This window comes from Vipera berus (assembly GCF_964194415.1).
Source record: "Vipera berus genome assembly, chromosome: 1".
NCBI classification, from domain to species: Eukaryota; Metazoa; Chordata; class Lepidosauria; order Squamata; family Viperidae; genus Vipera; species Vipera berus.
In genome coordinates, this window is record NC_138202.1 from 204403988 (window position 1) to 204424693 (window position 20706).

The following is a 20706-nucleotide window of genomic DNA, read 5'->3' on the forward strand; positions in this document are numbered from 1 at the left end:
GTCACGGCACTTTGAAGTATTATTTCCGCCTAGACCAGGGGTGTCAAACTGGTGGCCTGCGGGCCGAATGTATCATGTGAGGGCATGCCCACCCCGGCTCCACAAAGGCAAAAAATGTTGCAATACATCACGATACCTCACATGATGCAATCGAGTTTGACAGCCGGGTCCTAGACTTAACAGAACAAAATTAATTATTGAGTTTATCCCTTTTCATATAGTATTATATCATTCAGTTTGCTGCCAGTGTTGGCAAAGTTGAATATTGATTGGATATGTTGTTCTATACTCACTGTTTCCAGCCGTTAATGGGGGAAGCAGGAAATGGTGTCCTTTCAGATACTGCTGAATTGCAGCTCCGAGTTTCCTCAACATTGTCCATCTTGGTTGGGGAGGCTGAGCAGAGTTGTTCCATGTTGTCTAAAAGATCACTGTTCACACACCCCCCGCCCATTAAGACTAGAGATCTATGAATCATGGGGAGGCAGCTGTGTTTTGAAGGGTTTAGCAAAGCTGCTTTGAATACTTGCTGTAATATTCCGAACACCCATGTACAAAATAGGATGTGAGGATGGCCAGCAGCTGCTTTGAAGCTCCATGCAAGATGTTAGCTTTAATTAATTCTTCTCCTTCACTTCCTTTCTGTTGGATTTTGGAACACTGTGGGAAGATGGGAAGTGGATTGTTTTCTTTCTTTCTTTCTTTCTTTCTTTCTTTCTTTCTTTCTTTCTTTCTTTCTTTCTTTCTTTCTTTCTTTCTTTCTTTCTTTCTTTCTTTTCTTTTCTTTTCTTTTCTTTTCTTTCTCTCTTATGCTATACATTACATTAATGACCACCACAATGGTCATTCTTCTCAACATTTGTTGATGATATTTTTGTTTAGCCCAAGCTGAATGAGTCATACATGCCAGAATTCAAAGGATACACTCAGTGATAGACTTCACCTGAGCCACAATATAATGTAAACTGTGATGAATCAGACATACTAAGAGTTTATTTTGTCCAGCATCTTGTAGTCAAGATGTAGTAGTTAGCCAAACAGTTTCACGAAGCCACTGGGAGGGTCTGAGTCATAAGTCCTTCTTGTGTGAATCAATTTTCCATTCCAAATGTTTGGTATGTAGCTATATAGTATCCTTCAGTACAGAAGCGTGTCTATTTTGTTTCTATGTATGGATAATTGTTACTAACAGTTCTATTGGCTTCCATGAAGTTTTCAAATTATCTTTAAAGCTATTTAGTTGTCAAAGTTAAGACATCTTGAGTAACTAATTCTGTAAGTGAACTTATATATGTACATTGTACCAAGAAAACAAAAATTCTTTTCTGTTTGGAAGAAAAGAAAAATGCACCAGTGACATAAGTTATATGACATTCTGCAAAAGTTAACCCAAAAAGGTTCTCCATCCATTATTTATAAACACACACACACACACACACACACACACACACACACACACACACTTTTAAGGCAATAGTGAGTGTTGGTATTTTTCAGTCAACTTGTCTTAGTTTTCCCCAGCTTTCTTTTTCCAATTTCAGAATGAAAAATTTTGACACCAATGATCTGGCATTTTCATCTGAAAAGGGTTATGGTGAAAACAGTGGCCTGTCTGTTTATGTAGCAGAGGCAATTGATCCATCAATCAACTGGGATGATTTGAAATGGCTCAGAGGACTGACTTCATTGCCCATTGTTGCTAAAGGAATCCTCCGAGGTTGGTTTGCTTGTCTAAAATTCTACAATATTTGAGGGGCTGTAGAACTCCCTCCCCCAATCTGCTGCCTTCTAGCGAAAAGCAATTATAATGCCTAGCTTTCCAACTTAAATATCTGTGCCTTTTTCCTGTTAGCCAGTGGTATTTTACATGTAGTGCTATCAAAGACCAACATTTTGTCTGGATTGTTGGCCAATATCTCAGCAGACAGGCAAATGAATTATAGAAAACCTTTGTTGGAAAGGGTTGTCTTCACTTTGATATGTTTATGCATGTACATCTCAGAGAAACAGATGGGATATATAAATTGAATCTATCTTTTTTATGAGGTGCAACTTGTAATATCCATTCTACTTCATGAATAATTGATCCCCAAAGCCATCAAACATACAGAACAGCTGCTTGCTTAATTGAAAAAAAAAAGGTGCAAGGGTCCAGATAGAGTAGGGAACCAAATAATGGTCCAAATAACAGCAGGTTCTTCCTTGAAACCTTTCAATGACTTTCAGTATTAGATAGAAGAGTAAACAAAAGATTCCATAGTATATTCAATAAGTTTCTTTGTCGCAAAGATGAATGTTTGACATACGGTAAATAGGTTTAAAAGAGGGAGCTTCCTAAATGTGTATGTGTGTTTATGGATTGTAGATGAATCCTCTTACATGCTGACACAAACATGAGTGCAGACATCCCTGTTAAAACCATCCTTTGAAGGTTAACTTAGGAGGGTGAATTTTAATCTTTTATAATTCCTGGACAATGCTTCCTCCCCCCTTTTTTTTCTATTCAGTTTGTTTTCCCATCTTCCCTTCTCTTTTCTCTCCTTCTCTTCCTCCTTTGACTGTAAGAAAGAATAGGATATACAGATGGGGATCTATTTTTTTTAAAATGGACTTTCTCTTGCAGGCAATTAATTTTAATCAATATGTATTAATTCAGTAATCATACTAGGTCCTATTTCTCTTTCTTGGTATATATGAGCATTGGTGGAGCAGTGGGCTAATGCCTCCTTAAGTAACACCAGCTGCCTGCAATTAGTGCAGGTTCGCATCCCACCAGGCTCAAGGTTGACTCAGCCTTCCATCCTTCCGAGGTAGGTAAAATGAGGACCCAGATTGTTGGGGGCAATAAGCTGACTTTGTAATAATGCCGCTTGGGGTGTGTGTGAAAGCCCTAACAAGCAGGCATATACATAGAATGAAGGCTACTGCTAAGCACATTGGTTTGTGCTTAAATTGTAAGCCGCCCTGAGTCTTCGGAGAAGGGCGGGATATAAATGGGATTAAATATATATATATATATATATGAGTATGGGTGTAAATGTATCTCCAGTTCAAATGATAGCAATCATATACTTGCAGGCAAAATGCAAAAGTGTTCTCTGATGCTCTTTTCCTGAGGTATAAATTGTACTATTTTGGTGCTATAATTTCATATACAGCAAATAGTATTTAATACTTTATAATTGGTTTTCGAAAAGGTGCTTGTTTGCTTTAGGGTTGGGTGGGCTAGAATATATATGCATACATGAAATAAAATATAAAAAGATGTATGAATATGATGGGAAAACTCCTAACACAATGTTACGTGGAGCTCAGCTTAGGTCATACCCCCATTTACACTTTCTGGAATTAATTCAATCATTTTTTAAGGGCAATCTTTCAAATAACTACTATATTCCTGATGTCATTTTGTGACTTGAGGCTCTACTTTTGAAGAATCATAATTTTTAGGCGTTTGTTAAAGCTGAATTTAACCTTCTTGGGTTTGGTTGCCTTTGTACTGATAGATCTATCAAACTTCCTGGAGTTACTGTTTGAAGGCAGGACTCCAGTAGTATGGTTTTCCTACAGGGACTCTCCTTGCAGTACAACTGGGGAGTTTCTCAGCTGATACTGATTTCAAAAAAGTTTTTTTTAATTGGGATATTAATCATTTTTTCTCAGAAAATAGCTGATTACTGATCGTTTATTAAACACTATAGTTTTAATTATAAAGGAGCCTTCACACTGTCAGGTGCTAAGTCTTACTATTTAGGACACCTTGGAAAATCCATGATGGAAGAGAGCTTAATAATAATAAACCTTTATTGTCAAAGTACAACATGTGTACATTGAGATTAGCTGAGCCTCCCCCACCCGTGCTCTCTCCCCCCAACACACAGTGACAACAAACCCTCCATCCTAGCACACCGTGTGAGCCAACTACACCACACACCGGCCTCCCAAGTCAATTCTGCATAAGTTCACAGAGATTATATCCCATTTAAAAGCCTAACAGCCCACAGATAAAAGCTATTTTTCAGTCTGTTGGTACGGCTGGCTATACTCCTATATCTCCTACCGGATGGTAGGAGAGTAAAGAGATACCATCCAGGTATCTCTTGCCTTTATACCTCTAGAGCAGGCGTCCCCAACCTGTGGGCCACGACCCACTACCAGGCCATATGAAGGGATGGCCAGTGCACACGCGCACATGCATGCACTCACCCCCCAACTCGTGCTAGTGCTTCCATGAGCATCCTGCTGGCCCTAGGGCCACCCCACCCCAGAGCGTCCCACTGGACCCCAAGCACTGCCACGCCCCCAAGTGTCCCACTGGCACCCCACCCCACCCCACCCCAGAGCATCCTTCCGGCACTAGTGCCACCCCGAACATCCTGCTGGTGCTAGCGCCGCCCCGCCCTAGAGTGTCCCATCAGCACTAGTGCTGCCCATAGGTTCCCGCCAGCACTAGGCCCACCCCATTTGCAGCACTCCCACCCACACAGCCCCATTTGTGTGTGCACATGCACTCACGCATGGCCCATTTGCGCACGTGTACATAGTGGTGCCTGCCTCTCTTTCCAGGAAAAACCCCGAACAATTTAGCTACTGAATCTTAGGCCTTTTGTTTAAACTAGAGGTTCTATGTATGATTTCAGTAAGGTAAACCCTATCAGTCACACAGACTGCTATGTGTTAACAAGTTTCTGTAACTGTAAGGGCTCTTTTGATATTAAACATGTCAATAAGTCAATTTGTATATCAGTGTAATTATGTGTTGGTCTCTGGTACAATAAACTCCTTGGGAAAAATCCCCCTTTTTTTGTTTGCCAATTCAAATCCACAGATAAATTTACATCTTATATACTGGCTAGTAGGATTAGAGAAGAAAGTAGTATCCTTGCACTTTTCTAATAGCTTTTAACTGTATTTAACTTTAATTTGCTTGTGATCTTGGAGTTATTTTTTGCGGTATTTTCTACCATTTTCTGCATGCATGTATGTGTATGAGCATTTCCCAAAATAAAGTTTTACTGATATAAGTTTCATACAACTCTCTAAGGTCTGGTCTATATAGGTAAAATAAATATAAAAATAATAATATCTAATTATTGCAATATTAATTTGTTTTAATTATAATTAATTAAATATTGATTAAAAATAATATATTTAATCTTTTACATGTGCTTCTCTGCTGGCTTGCCTATAATATGTAGAAATAATTAGGTCTACTTTTTTCTCTTTGGGATAACTAAATCATTTAAGCAACGTGAGGTAACTGATGTAATCGGATGAATAGATAATTATTGAAATAATTAAACGTGGTCTGCCATAAATCTCTCAACCAGAGGGATGGTTTTGAGGTGATTAGGAAGATGAATGCTTATCAAAAGAAATGTGCACAAGATGGAAGCTAAGTTTTGTTTTGAAGTGGAAACACACTGCCACATTCCAGAAATTCTTCTGAACTGTTTAGATTGGTTGAAACAAAGCCCAAACATAATCTGGAGGGATCTCAGAGTGATTTTGCATGGTGGGAAAAACAAAACTGGTGCACATCAATCCCTCTTCTCTTTCTTCTGAATGACCTTGTACTGGACCACCCATCTCCCCCATCTCCCCAGCCCTTTCCTTCCCCTCCCCACCACCATTGACAATGTCTCAGTGTGGCACATCTCCCTGAACTGCCAACCACCCATTTTTCCTGGCATCTTAATTTCCCTCCATTCCCACTACTGCCCCTTCTACTGCTTGTATGTTTCAATTTGTAAATAATAGAAGAAGCCTGTTGAATCCCATATATGGACCCAGCCACCCAAAACAGGCATGGCACAGATCAACCCAACAGGCTTTGCGTATCCTTGCTCATTGGTCCACCTAAAGAAGTGCTGTTGACGGCCCTTTCAAAGGAATGAACAATGCCTTGAACTTAGGAAAAAGGCTCCTTTTTAGCTTCAGCATTGGTTCTGGGGTTGATTTAAATCGCTAAATTGCATTTTTCAGGCTGCCTCCGGTTTCTGAAATGTGGGCATTAATGGATGTTGCAATTTCCAGAATGACAGCTGCAACTTTTAAAAATTCAGCATTTTGTTTCCTCAGCTGATGATGCTAGAGAAGCAGTAAAGCTTGGCGTAAATGGGATTCTGGTATCAAATCATGGCGCACGTCAACTGGATGGTGTTCCAGCTACTGTGAGTATTAAATGAAAAAAAAAATTAAGAGCTGGTCTTAAGGATTGGCAAATCACTGAAATAAAGCTAAAGTCATCAAGCAGCTGGCATTTCTCTAAAACAAGAAAACATTTTGGCTTTCAGAGTTGCTTCAGTGCTAATATATTTGATACTTGTGAACTTCTATCAGCTTGCTTAGTTTTTGAAAAAGCACATCAGATGAAATAGAAATATTTCCTTGTCTAATATGCAAGGTTATTTTTTTTCCAAGCTTAAAAGGATTGCTTCCTTATTTTTATTTGCCAGAGCATAATAAAGCAAAATGTTACAAGCCTATACATATTTTACTAGTATTAATCTGCTAATTACTTTTTCATCATAAAATAATCTATCCTATCTTGATAGCGTGATTATCAAAGGATATAAAAGAAGCTTGGAAGTCTCTGTGTGGCTGGAACTGGTTCAGCTTGGCTAAACACAGAACTACTTCAAATAAAGTTTAGCATATTTAGCATTTATTTTTGCAATCTATCAATAATCTGTGACTCCCTTTCCTGTTGATGCTTTAATGTTTATAGTGCTGTATTTCAGAAAAACTGCAAACTAATTACTTGCTGTAAAGTATTCCCAACAAACATTTTAAATAAAGGTACTGTAACTAACATGGCAAACTTAAACCTTAAATTATTAAATGAAATTCAGGCACAATAAATGCTTGATTAAAACAAACAACAAAATCACTTTAGTTAATGTACCAGTTGATTTATCTTAGAAGCTCAAGCTAATTATGTGAAAAGCAAGAGAATGATTCTAAAGAAAAAAAATCAATAAACCTGCTATGTTAATAAGATATGCAAAGTCCTAGTAATTTGCCCAATCCTGCTGATAGGAAAAAAAATGGAAGTTTGGCTTTATTTTGTATTTCCTGGGCTAGAATAGAGAAAAGTACATTCTGATCTTTTTCAGTTCCACAGAATCAGGAAGAACACTCAAAGTCTATTCTTGTCGTGTCAATGGCATAAGCTGGTTGTCAATAGATGAACATTGGGCAATGTGTGATCCAGAGAATTACATAAATCCAGCAATTCCTAATTGTATATTTAAAAAGAAACTATGAGTTATAAAATTGGGTTAGTGTATAAAAATTATTTTGATCTGATGTCCAGGCTATAGGCCAGTGATGGCGAACCTTTTAGAGACAGAGTGCCCAAACTGCAACCCAAAACCCACTTATGTATTGTCGGGTGCAGGGTGGGTGTGGCCCATTGGGTGGGCGTGGCTGCGGTGGTAACGGCAGACTGGGTGGGACTAAAAAGTTCAATCAATCAATTCCAACTTTGGGGGATTTTTTCCCCCCGGAGAAGTTAAAATTGATTGATTGATTGAAACTTTTTTTTTTGCACACGGCCATGGAGGCCTAAAGCAAAAAGGTTTTATAAAACCAGGCTTGGGACTGGGGTGATGGCGCATGTGCCATAAGTTCGCCACCATGGCTATAGGCCATTAACTACTTATCTCAACATTAATCAAGACTAGTTCCTATTATTACTAAGAGGAGGGAGAATGGTATTATACAATTAGTTTTTATAGGTAGCAAATTACAGCAACATTATTGCAATAAACTTTAATAATATGTAAGGAAAATCCTACTTCTTTATACGGGAAGAACTGTGTTAGGTGTGCCAGTTGTGACGATTACAAATGCTATACTCTCACCTGAGTCACCCTGTTTGGAATAAAATGTCCCACGTTACTATAAACATCCTAAATACTCAGCTGTCAAAGGAGCATATTCCTCTTCCTTCAATAAGATTAATACAGATAGTCCTCAAGCTATGATTACAACTGAGCCCAACGTTTACATTGTTAAGTGAGAAATTTGTTAAGAGAGTTTTGCCCCATTTTACAATTTTTCTCACCATGTTTGTTAAGTGAATCACTGCCGTTCTTAATAACACAGTTGTTGTGAATCTGGTTTCCCCACTGACTTTGCTATGAGAAGTTTGCAAAAGGGGATCACATCCAAATTTTGATCACATGACCGTGGGGATACTGCAATGGTCATAAGTGTGTAACAAAGTGCCATTGTAACTTTGAATGGTTGCTATATGAACTTTTGTAAGTCGTGGACTACCTGTATTCTCGTGCCTGAATAAGAAAAAAATGAGAATAGGCTATGTCCAATCCCTCTGACAGGGATGGATTTGAACACGCCAAGCACAATGGCCAGTGGGAGAGGCATTTCTGCTGTGGGCCAACTGGAGTCCAGCTGCAAACCCTCTTATGATGACTTCACCGCAAGAAAGCAAGGTTTTACAGAATAGGCAGGTTTATTGCGGGAGAAAAAAAATCAGAATCTCTGTAAATTGAATATGTATATTTTGGCCATCAATTATCAGCAAGTACATTAAGGCAAGGCCTCCCTAATGCCTTTCATCTTCTTTATAATCAAGCCTTGATTTAATGGGGAGGATGCTAATTACTGATTTGAGACCACAAAAATGTCCATCTGTTCTTGTTCTGCAGTATTTTGGAAACATCTGTTTTTGCCCCCCCCCCCCGGCTAAGAAAATTCTATCATGGCAGCAAATCTCTGACCTCCAAAGATTTTTTTTCTTGATAAGATCTAGAATGTCCATATGGGAGGTCTGGTGGAATAGATGAAAAATATTATTATGCAGGTGGACTGAGAGCAAGTCCCCCATTTGCCAGTTCATCTGGATGGTTAGTACCCTACTGCCCTACTCATCACTCAACTGGAAGGAATCTCTTCTATTTTGTGAAGAAGCAAAACAAACACAAGGAAAACAAAACTTGCTTCTGATCTTATAGCTTGCTAAGTTATAATGGTTTATGGCAAGGTTCCCCAAACTATGGTCCACGGCTCAGTACTGGGCCGTGGCCTATTGGCCACCGGGCCGTGGGAATAGCTAGCGAGCCCCCCCACTCACGGTAGCACTGCCGCACGGGTACTACTAGCCCCATTTGCCCATGCACAGGTGTGCTAGCACTACTACTAGTGTCACGGGGCTAATGGCCTGTTTGCATGGGTGCCAGCAGCCCATTTGTGCATGTGCATGGGTGCCAGTGCACCACTGCAGGCATGCACAGCCCACTTGTGCATGCACACACATGCTAGTGCCACCGCCATGTGTGTGCCAATTTGTGCGTGTGCAGCCATGTACACACACATTTCCCTGCTCTTCCCTTTCCTTCCAGGCTGCCAAACTGGAAAGGTTGGGGAGTTTATTTATCTATAATAGAAGGACTTCCCCAAGAAGTCTAAAAAGCATGCAAGTAATAAAAGTAATTAGGATAAAAAGAATGAATTACTTCTCCATCTTATTTGATACACTGGTGCCTGGTATATGTCCATCAATCTGCGCTGTTTCCTGCCTATAGGCCTATCCCAATGTTCACCATATTATATTCGAGTGATAGCCAATGTGTGGACTGGGTCTTCATGATGCTGTGAATGAGTACTGCTGCTTTCCTCTCCCTCTTCAGGCACTGCAAATTCTGTCATCTCTAACATCTTTTTGGCAAGTATTATCTGACACTGACAGATTTAAAAAAGCTAGAGATTATAGGAAATACAATAGTTGCAATAAAAAGAAACATCCCAGAAGGCAGCAGTGGGAAACTACTTGTGAAGAAAATGAATGGGTGTTCATGAAGTTACCAGGAGTTAACTCAGAAATGTTATGTCACAAAGGGAAGTTTGAATTACAGTGTAGGAGAAGTTTAGGTATCCCACCAGCCTTGAAAGATATGCTGTGTGCCTCTACTCAAGAAGATCAACCTGGCTATAGGGAAGATTGTTGAGAAGGTGGTAGTGTGGCAGATGTAGCAGATGATCGGATTCCTTTTCAGATGGGGCTGGATTATGAGACTTAAATTATAATGGGACTGGAATGAGGGAAAGCAGATACCATGGATTAACTGGATTCCTTAGCTATCTTCAATATTACTGATGATGGTATTCTTCTACACTGGTTGCAAGGATTGGGGGAGGGTTGGGTGAATTGGTTCTCCCCTTTTCTGAATAGCCTGTTCAGGTTTCAAGCTTATGCTGTTTGGGGCTGTGTACAGTAACACCCCCCCCCCCACGTCCATCCTTTCTGGCAATTTCCCAACATCCTATGATCCAAGTAATCTATGCTGATGATACCCAATTTTAATGTATATTGTTTTCCATGCTGGATGAGTAGAAGATGCTATTGAGGTTCCTCTTGGCTGTGAAAGTTCAGACCAAGGGGAAAGGTTTAAGCTTGATTCCCAAAAGACAGATTGACTATGGAGTCTGAAGCTCACTGGTTTCAGAGAAAGACCCTTTTTAGCTCTATACAGGATTGCATTCCCTGGGCTGGTACTGTGGTGTCCTCTTGGATGTGTATCTTCTGCTTGAACAGCAAGTGTGCGTGCCCAAGAATGTTTTGGCACTTAGGTTTTATGCCAGTTACATCCATGTCTACATTGGCAGACTCTGTTGACAGTCGTTCTTGCTCTTTTAGTCCCCATCTGGATTACTGGATTAATGTACTCTGCATGGAGCTATCCTTGAAGGCCACTCAGAAGCTGCAGCTGTTTCAACATGTAGCATCCCAAATATTTATGGACATCTGGAAGATTCTCCATGTTTCCACTTCTACTGTGGAAGTAGTATTTAAGAGCTCTCAAGGCCTGTCTTTTTTTTTCTAGGTAAATTTGCAAAAATTCAAAGTGGGATTAAAAAAAAATGTAGTGGCTGGAGATACAATTTCTCCATAGTCTACTTAAATAATTAAGCAGTTGTTGAATTGTACTGTCGCCCTGCAATGGAATGTGTTAACCATGCACCCTTGAAAAACGCAAGGGAGCTTAGGATGGGTAGGTAAACCATATCACCACCACAAAACTTTCTATTTTTGTCCCAGAGTAAACCCCCTGAAATGCCAATCTGCCTCAAATGGAGATTACCTTAGTTTTAAGGAAAAGTCACTGGTCTACTCTAAGTAACAGCAATTCCTCAAAGCCCTATTGAGGTGCCTCTTTAAAGGGTAGATGCTAGGACCAGCTTTGTGATCTGAGTCATGCCAAAAGATGTCACTCGGTTATAATGAATTCCCAAATTCATAGTAAAATAATTACTTAAAATTCTGACGGTTGCCTTTAGGTTTTTGAAACCTATCTATAAAATTTGGCTTACTCTTCAGAGCAAACCTATTCCAAAGTGGTGGCTGTTTCCTAAGTCTGGTTATAAAGGGATGAAATGGTTGCTTGAATTATGACTTGTGTCATAGGACTAAAGTAACAGCACTTGGGGCAATATGCTTGGATATGACATTGAGTGTACATTTGCGGAAGTGGGACCAAAATATTTCTGGCTCCAAAGTAAAACCTAAAGAGGGTAAACAATCTCTTTTATTATGTGCCAGATGACTAGAAAACCTCAACTGGAATATAGCAAATTGAACTTGTAAGTTTCGATTCCCTCAGGCCACTGATTTTGTCTTCAAAGAAATCACTCTTGCTGCTGCTTGTTTCTTATAGCATCGTTTTCAGAATATGAAAAAAAATAAGTTTATACATACAAATATTCCTTTGCTCTCTTACATATCAACATATTAGACTTGGGAGGAATTGTTGACATGCAATTTAAGACCTGGAACGTCTGTCATGATTTTGTGTCGTGTCCAATCATAACTATGAGCAAGTTAGCTGAATTGTTAGGCATTGTGGCTTTTTGTGTGCAGAAAAGCCATTTTTTTTATCCTTATGAAGCAGTACAACAATAACCTTTTTGTTAGATGATTATATTGCCCTGTTCAAAGAAGAGAATTTGGAAATGTCTAGCCCAGAGGGTGCTTCAGCTTGTACAATTGATAAATGGCACAGCTTTTTATGCACTACTTTTATAGGAGTCAAAGTAAACTATTTAAGAATTCGTTCTAACCAATAACATCACCTTTAGAGTGGGGTTAAGGAGGATTTTCCCCAGATAATGTCACAATGTAAGTAGGCCAGAGTTCGTTTACCTAGAAAAAGTTTTAAAAAAAATACTGGAAAAGATGAGTCTTACTCAAATTCTGCTTTTATTAACATCCCTCTCCCCTTAATAACTTCCCCAACTATTACTTGGTAGGAATAACCATTGCATGTACTTATTTCACTTGTTAAATTAACTGATTCTTCCTAAGCTGGGTTCAAAATATGTGCAATTTCCATATTCTGGTTAAGCTAAAAGCATGGAAAACACTTTTAACTGTGAAGCTGCAAAGTTTCTATTGGTGTGTTGTTGCGGGAAGAGGTTTAACTCTGGGCTCTTGCAAGGTGTGGTGCTTAGTACTTGGGTCTCTCTGTTATGTACTGGGCTTGTGGTGATACACCACGTGCATTGCTGGAGCAGCTAACGGCTCTCCAGCAACCCAGACTAGCTGTCTTCTGTCCTGCAATTGGCTAGCCCCAGGCAGCAAGAGTGGGTTCAAACCTACTGGCTGCCACCTAGGGGCTAGACTATATACTGTATTGTGGCTGGTTGCAGCCCAAGTTTCAGTTCAGTTCTAGCAAGAATCAAGTATGTGTTATCCTGTACTCAGCCTCGTGTCTTCCTTCCTGCACCAAAGAGCCCACTATTTAACACTCTCATTGTTCCTCTTTAAGATCTACATGAACCTGCTCGGTGAGGTCATCCAACAGCCTGGGGCGTGGTATCATCAGTATTCTAGTAATACTCAGTTACATATCGCCAATTCTGGCTGGGCAGATGATTCTGCTGCTTTCTTAGTGCCTGGAGGCTGTGAAGCTCTTGATAGGGAAGAACTGACTTCCCCAACAAGAACTTACCCCCAACAAGATAGAGTGCTTTGGGGGTTTTGGTCTGATAATATATTATGTCCTGGACAGACGTGCTACACAATTCAGGGGTGTCTTCCTCAATTTGTGGCTTCCGCTCAAGGAGGTGGTAGAAGCCACAGCTAGAGTAATCTTTGCACAGATACATCTTGTGTGCCAATTAAGCCCATTGTGGGCCTTGCTCAAAACCAGTCATATCTTCGTCACTTCCTAGTTGGGCTATTGCAATGTGTTACACATCGGGCAGCCCTTGAATATTACTCAGAAATTATAACTGGATCAGAATGCAATGTTGGTCGCTCCTTCCTTTGCCCATATCACATTGCTGTTGTGGAGCTATAATAGCTCACAATTTCTTTCTCTGTATAGTTCAAAAAACTGGTTATTATCTTTAAAGCCCTACATGGCAAAGGGCCAGGTTATTCATAAGACTGTCTCCTCCTGGGGATATCTGCTTGCCCTACCAGGTTACATTGGGTGGCACATTTCAAGTCCCCTCTCCTAAATGTTGCCATTTTAGCAGGACCAGGAAGTATGTCTTTTCTACAGCAGCCTCTGCCATGTGCAACACCTTCCCCTTGAGATCTGGCAGGCCTCCACCATTTGAGCTTTCCAGAAAGCTGCAAAAGATTGGCATCCCAGCCCCACCACCCAAGGCATTGGGATTGTGTCAAGTTGGAGCCCAAGGATTGTATGATTTGATAAACTGAAGACTGTTGCTCAGGCACCACTTTATGGGCTGAATGTCTTGGGCTTTTATTATTGGGGAGCTGCCCAAAATTGTGTTTCATAAGATGGGTGGTTGCATAAGTCTTTAAAACAACTATACAAACAAACAGTGGTTAGCAAGCATACCTGTTTGGCTGATAGATTTTTCCAAGTCTGCTAGATAGACAAGTGGGATGCCATCATACCAAAGTATGCATACATCCCCTCTGTGCCTCCCTGTTTACACTGCTAATTAGTGGATCCTGTTAAAACAATGACAGATTTAGCAGGAACATATCTGCATTGGTGATATTTGGAAATTCCTTTTGAGATTCAAGTTAAGAAGTAAATATCAACACTTGGCAATCTCTATTTTGCCAGCAGGAAAGCCATTAATGTTGCTGCTGTGTACGATATCCTCAAGGATGTGACCATCCAGCTTACACTTCTCTTCATTAATCACTATTTTCATAATTTTAGTTTTATACAAAAGCATACATTTGTCTAAATACCGATTAGTCTATGCAACATAGCCAGAACAGACTTTTTCTACCTCTTTGATTCTCTCTATCTTAATTTATTGGGTTTGGATTTTCTCTGCCTTTAAACATGTCCTTTCCTTCCTTAGGCTAGAGCAGGGGTCGGCAACCTGAAAAAGCAAAAGAGCCACTGGGAACCGGTTCCATCACATATAAAAAAAGTGAGAGCTGCGTGCGTGCGTCCATGCACGTGCATGCGCAAAAAAACATTTTGCGCATGCGCAAAACGTTTTGTTTCTTGCACATGCACGGACGCGCACGGTTGCCACTTTTTTATGTGTGATGGAACCAGTTGTGTGGCGGCGATGGCCCGTTTGCAGAGCCGACATTAATCTGGCACCCAGTTAAACGGTCACCTCCTTATTGTGATGCCATCTTTCAACCACCCGCATAAAATTTTCTGGCAAAGCTTCCGTAATCTTAGAAATACAGGGAGAAAGAAAAGCAACACAGAGCGTGAGCCTTTTGTTTTTTCTTTATGAGAAAAGATCCTGTTGTTAAAGTGCTCTTTTCCCCACGACATAAAAGCCCAAACCTTACAAACTGGCAGCCCTCCTCCATTGCATCAGCTCTCCACACAGCCTAGTATTGTGCTGATTAATTTAAATAGTCCCGGAGAGTTCCGAGGAACTTGCTCCCCAACTTCGACATTTTCCCATTTTGACAAAATGGCAGAACCCCACCCCTCTTCTTGGTGCCATTTGATGCTTTAATAACTACGAGAAAGGCAGAAATTTAGCACGATCAGCCCTCAGGCAGCGCTGGCTGCCCCAGTATTTCTGCCTCCCACGCAGCAGAAAGAACACAAGGGGCGAGACTGGGTGGAGGAGGGTGGCAGAGATACGACAAACCCTTGAAAGAAGCCCGATTCCCTTTTCCTTACCCACCGCGATCGCGATCGCGGCCTCGGTTACCGAAGCCTCGCATTCTCCCAAGCAGAAAAGGGGGGCCTCTGTGCGTGACTACGTGAAAGGTAGCGCTGAGAGGCCCAACCGCGCCTACTTTGAACATTCCTGCTGCTTTGTGGCTATAAAAAGAACTCCCAGGACTTAATTTTCCCAGCTAAACAGCCGACGGGTTTGGTTTTTCTGGAGCCTCTGAGAGCCGAGTCGCGTCAGGAACTGCTTGGCACTCGTTAAAAAGCAAACCAGCCTTTCTTCTCCGGCCTCTTAAACACAATGAAATACGGAAGTGCAAGTCCATAGCATTTCCGTTGCCATCGCTTAGTTCAGCGCCACATTTTGAGTGGAAAAATTGCCCAGTTTCCTTAGAAACTGGCAAGTTATGTGTGCTCTGCAATATGTAGAATTTAGTAACTGGCCGCGGCAACTTTCCAAAGGGTGGCATTGCCGCCCATTCGGAGAGATGCGCGCACAGCTCTCCAAAGGTTTGGAGAGCTGCGCACGCACCTCCGCCTGTTCGGAGAGCTGCGCGCGCACCTCCACCCGAACGGGCGGCGACGCCATCCGTTTACAGACTTGCTGCCGCGGCCTGTTTGCAGAGCTACCGCCTTCAGAGGAAGGCAGCAGCTCTGCAAACGGGCCGCAGCAGCTTTCCCAATGAGCGGCGCCACTGCCCGTTTGGAGAGGTGCACGCGCACCTCTCGGAACGGGCAGTGGTGCCGTCCGTTGGGAAAGCTGCCGCGACCTGTTTGCAGGCTGCCGCCTTCCTCTGAAGGCAGCAGCTCTGCAAATGGGCTGCAGCAGCTTTCCCAACAAGAGGCGCCACTGCCCGTTCGGGCGGAGGTGCGCACGCACCTCTGCCCGTTTGGAGAGGTGCGCGCGCACCTCTCCGAACGGGCGGTGCCACTCTCCATTTGGAGAGGTGTGCACGCACCACTGCCCGTTCGAAGAGGTGCGCGCGCACCGGGTGACTGAGAGCCGCAGGAGACGGCTCAAAGAGCCGCATGCGGCTCCGGAGCCGCGGGTTGCCGACCCGTGGGCTAGAGTTACTTAATCTAAAAGAAAAAGAAAACGAAAAAGAAAAAGAACCGAAGCGCTTGATAATGCTGATTAAATAACTAATTAATCATTTTTAGTCAAATAGAAACAGCTCTTGATCCTCTTTGAAGGAAGAGACTTTTTAGCCGGAGCGATTTTGTCACTTGCAATTTCACTTAAACTCCAATGTTTTTAGAGAAAGAAGCGAAGTACTTTTGGGCTAGTGCAGGGGTAGGCACCCTCGGCTCTTTTATGACTCATGGACTTCAACTCCCAGAATTCCTGAGTCAGCTCAGGAATTCTGGGAGTTGAACTCCATGAGTCATAAAAGAGCCAAGGTTGCCTACCCTTGGGCTAGTGGATGAAGGATGTAACTTCCAAGACGTGAAGCATAACTGATAACCCTTTTGCAGTTATTAATGTGGGATGCCTATGCCTCCATTGTAACAACAGGAGGAATTGTTAGGAACACATTTTGTCAACAATAGGCTTAGCTGAAAGTAGAGGGTCCATTTTAGCCTAGCAAAAGACAAGTATTTCTACTGAACAGAGTAAACTTATATTTTTTTATATGTTACCCTACAAGGCAAACTGAGACACTTAGAGAATGTTTTTAAGAGGGAAATAATGGATGTATTGTAAGTAAAGTGATTAGAAACAATTTCAAACTTCATATTTTGTTGCAATCACCAGTTGTGTCCAGTGGAGAGAATTCAGAACTTAGTATTGTTTTTAGTTATTTCTTAAAATTGTACAATGATCCCAGTTTTATATAATTCATTAAAGAAACAAAGAGTTTTTAATATAATAATAATAATAATAATAATAATAATAATAATAATAATAATAATAATAATAATAATGATGATGACGACGACGACGACGTTGGAAGGGACCTTGGAGGTCATCTAGTCCAACCCCCTGCTCAGGCAGGAAACCCTATACCATTTCAGACAAATGGCTGTCCAGTCTCTTCTTAAAAACCTCCAGTGTTGGAGCATTCACCACTTCTGGAGGCAGGTTGTTCCACTGGTTAATTGTTCTAACTGTCAGGAAGTTTCTCCTTAGTTCTAGGTTGCTTCTCTCCTTGACTAGTTTCCATCCGTTGCTTCTTGTCCTGCTTTCAGGTGCTTTGGAGAATAGCTTGACTCCCTCTTCTTTGTGGCAGTCCCTGAGATACGAAATGGTAAAGCCTTTGTTTATTCTTCATCCATTGTTTTCTACACTTCTGTTTTTCCCTCTTATGTAGCTATTTATTTCGTTCTTTAAATATTAACAAATAAAATATTAATTTAAGGGAAAAAATAGCAAATTTCCTTTTTCTGTTTTGTTTTCATCTAAACCAGCTTCCATCATACTCAAACCATCAAACAAGGGGAGGTAATCTTTCTTCCCCAATTTCCTAACTTTTCTCCATGGACTGAAACTCTATCACTCATGTATAAAGGTAAAGGTAAAGGTTCCCCCACACATGCGTGCTAGTCGTTTCCAACTCTAGGGGCCGGTGCTCATCTCCGTTTCAAAGCCGAAGAGCCAGCGCTTGTCCGAGGACGTCTCCGTGGTCATGTGGCTGGCATGACTAGACGCCAAAGGCGCACGGAACGCTGTTACCTTCCCACCGTAGTGGTCCCTATTTTTCTACTTGCATTTTTTACGTGCTTTCGAACTGCTAGGTTGGCAGAAGCTGGGACGAGTAACAGGCGCTCACTCTGTTATGCGGCACTCGGGATTCAACCCGCCAAACTGCCGACCTTCCAATCGACAAGCTCAGCGTCCTAACCCACTGAGCCACCGCGTCCCTTCATCACTCATGTATAAGACAGAATAATTTACATCACTGGAGGAATTTCAACAGGGGTAGAAACTTTGGAGAACATAAAGAGGGGAAGGGGATTTAAAAAAAATCATGGGTTGAGCATGCCAAATGGGGCTGAATACAAAAGTTGGATGACTGTTGGATTGGATAAAACAGGGAAATAAAGGACAACATAAGATGTTTAATATAGGTAATCCTCAACTTACAACCATTCGTTTAATGACTGTTTGAAGTTACAATGGCACTGAAAAAAGTAATCTATGACCATTTTGCACACGACTGATGCAGCATCCCTGCAGTCACGTGATCAGAATTCAGACACTTGGCAACTGACATGCATTTAGGATGGTTGCAGGGTCCCCAGGGTCATGCAATGCTTGTGACCTTCTGACAAGCAAAGTATTTCAAGCTTCTTCGCTCTCATCAGCTAGCCATACCCTTTGTGGGATTCGAACCTAGGCAGCCTGCATACTTGGCAATTGTATTAACCTCTAGGTCACCTACAACTGTATGCAGGCTGCCTAGTATGCAGACTGCTTAGGTTCAAATCCCACAAAGGGTATGGCTAGCTGATGAGAGCAAAGAAGCTCGAAATAGCTATCCTAGCCTCCCATTTAACTCTTTGTCAGCAAAAAGAAATTTGAATACACAATGTTTCGCAGTAGCGACTTGAGCCCTGTTTAACGCTCTTAGGTTGGAGCTGCAAGGCAAAAGAAATCATAATAATAGAACTGCAGTATAGCAAGTTCAAAAACCCAAGGTGCATCGATAAAAAAAACCCTTACATATATGATGTCAACAGCTTGTTGATGAAAGCTCAGCAATAAAGAAGAATTTTCTCTTATATCATTTTTATTTTTACTGACTTCAAATGTCTACACCTGGGATTCCAGTTTTTAAATTTATTAAATATCTATCTATCTATCTATCTATCTATCTATCTATCTATCTATCTATCTATCTATCTATCTATTATCTATCTATCTATCTATCTATCTATCTATCTATCTATCTATCTATCTATCTATCTATCTATCTATCTATCTATCTATCTATCTCTCCCTTTATTTTTATAAATAACTCAATGTGGCAAACATATCTAGAGCTCCTTCTATTTTCCCCACAACAATAATGCTCTGAGGTGGGCTGAAAGAAAGCGACTGGCCCAAAGTCACCTAGCCAGCTTTCCTGGTTAAGAGAAGACCGGAACTCCCAGTCACCTGGTTTCTAGCCTGATACCTAATTCTAGACCAGGGGTAGGCAACCTTGGCTCTTTTATGACTTGTGGACTTCAACTCCTAGAATTCCTGAGCCAGCTATGGAATTCTGGGAGTTGAGGTCCACGAGTCATAAAAGAGCCAAGGTTGCCTACCCCTGTGACCTAGACCAAACTGGCTCTTTAAGAGACTGATAATAGTTTATATGTGGCTTGCTTGGATGTCTAGTCATTCAGTTCTGCATACAGGTAGTCCTCAACTTACAACGTTCATTTAGTGGCCATTCAAAAAAAGGGACTTATGACTGTTTTTCACATGATTATTGTAGCATCCCCATGGTCACATGATCAAAATTCAGACACTTGGTACTTATGACGTTTGCAGTGTCCTGGGGTCATGTGATCATCCTTTGCAACCTTCTGACAAGCAAAGTCAATGGGGAAGCCAAATTCACTTAAACAACCATGATACTAACTTAACAACTACAGTTAACATCTGTGACAAGAAAGTTTGTAAAATCAGGCAAAATGCACTTAGCAACAGATATGTTGGGGTCAACTGTGGTTGTAAGTCAAAGACTGCCTGTATATCTAAGGTTCAAATATTCACACTTCCTTAAGAGTTTGGATCTGTAATAATGCCTCAAGAAATTAATGCTTGAGGAACAGGAGAATGTAAAATGTAATTGGTATATGTAGAATTGTTCTGAAATGGATAAAAAAGCTTAAAATTATGTGTTTGTTATCCTAAAAGCTTTGTATATATATATAGACTTATATATCTGTGGTTTTTTGTATAGATAGAAAGAGGGGGAGAGAAGAAAGGACAGCAATGGAAAACAAAAATGTAAATATCTTGTCAGCTCTGGAAAAGTCTACCAGGCCTGTAGAAAAAAACAAACAGACAATATAATTGTAAGTTGTCCTTGAGGATCTATGTAGAGTAAGGATGTCCAACGTTGGCAACTTGAACACTTGTGGACTTCAACTCCCAGAATTCATCAGCTAATCATGCTGGCTGGGGAGTTCTGGGAGTTGAAGTCCACAAGTTTTAAAGTGGGCAAGCTTGGACACCCCTGATTTAGAGTCTAAATGTTGGAACACCATATGGGATTCTGGAGCCAATCACAGACCATGTCTAGCTCCCTTATTTAAGGGGTCTAATACTTATCTACTACAGCTAGTCCTCCAATTATGACTGGTCACTTAGCGACCATTCAAAATTCCAACAGACCTAAAAATAGAGTATTTATGACTCAGATATGTGATTCTAACAATTGTCAGAATATTTTGGGTACTTGGTAACTGGCCCACATTTACAGCTGTTTGCAGCATCCTGGGTCATGTGACTGTGATTTACAGTATGGCAACAGCAATAGCACTTAGACTTATATACCACTTCACAGTGTTTTACAGCCCTCTGTAACAGGTTTACAGTCGGCATATTGGCCCAACAATCTGGCTCCTCGTTTTACTGACTTTGGAAGGATAGATGGCTGAG

General features: G+C 41.1%; 1 protein-coding gene across 1 annotated transcript in view; it reads left to right on the forward strand.

Annotated features, from left to right (window-relative positions):
• Positions 1-20706, forward strand: part of HAO1 (hydroxyacid oxidase 1) — a 51887-nt gene that overhangs the window by 25727 nt on the left and 5454 nt on the right. Inside the window, exons 4-5 of the mRNA XM_081322088.1 lie at positions 1542-1717; positions 6082-6173. Of these exons, the coding sequence (XP_081178214.1) occupies positions 1542-1717; positions 6082-6173 (268 nt within the window). The remainder of the gene's footprint in view (positions 1-1541; positions 1718-6081; positions 6174-20706) is intronic.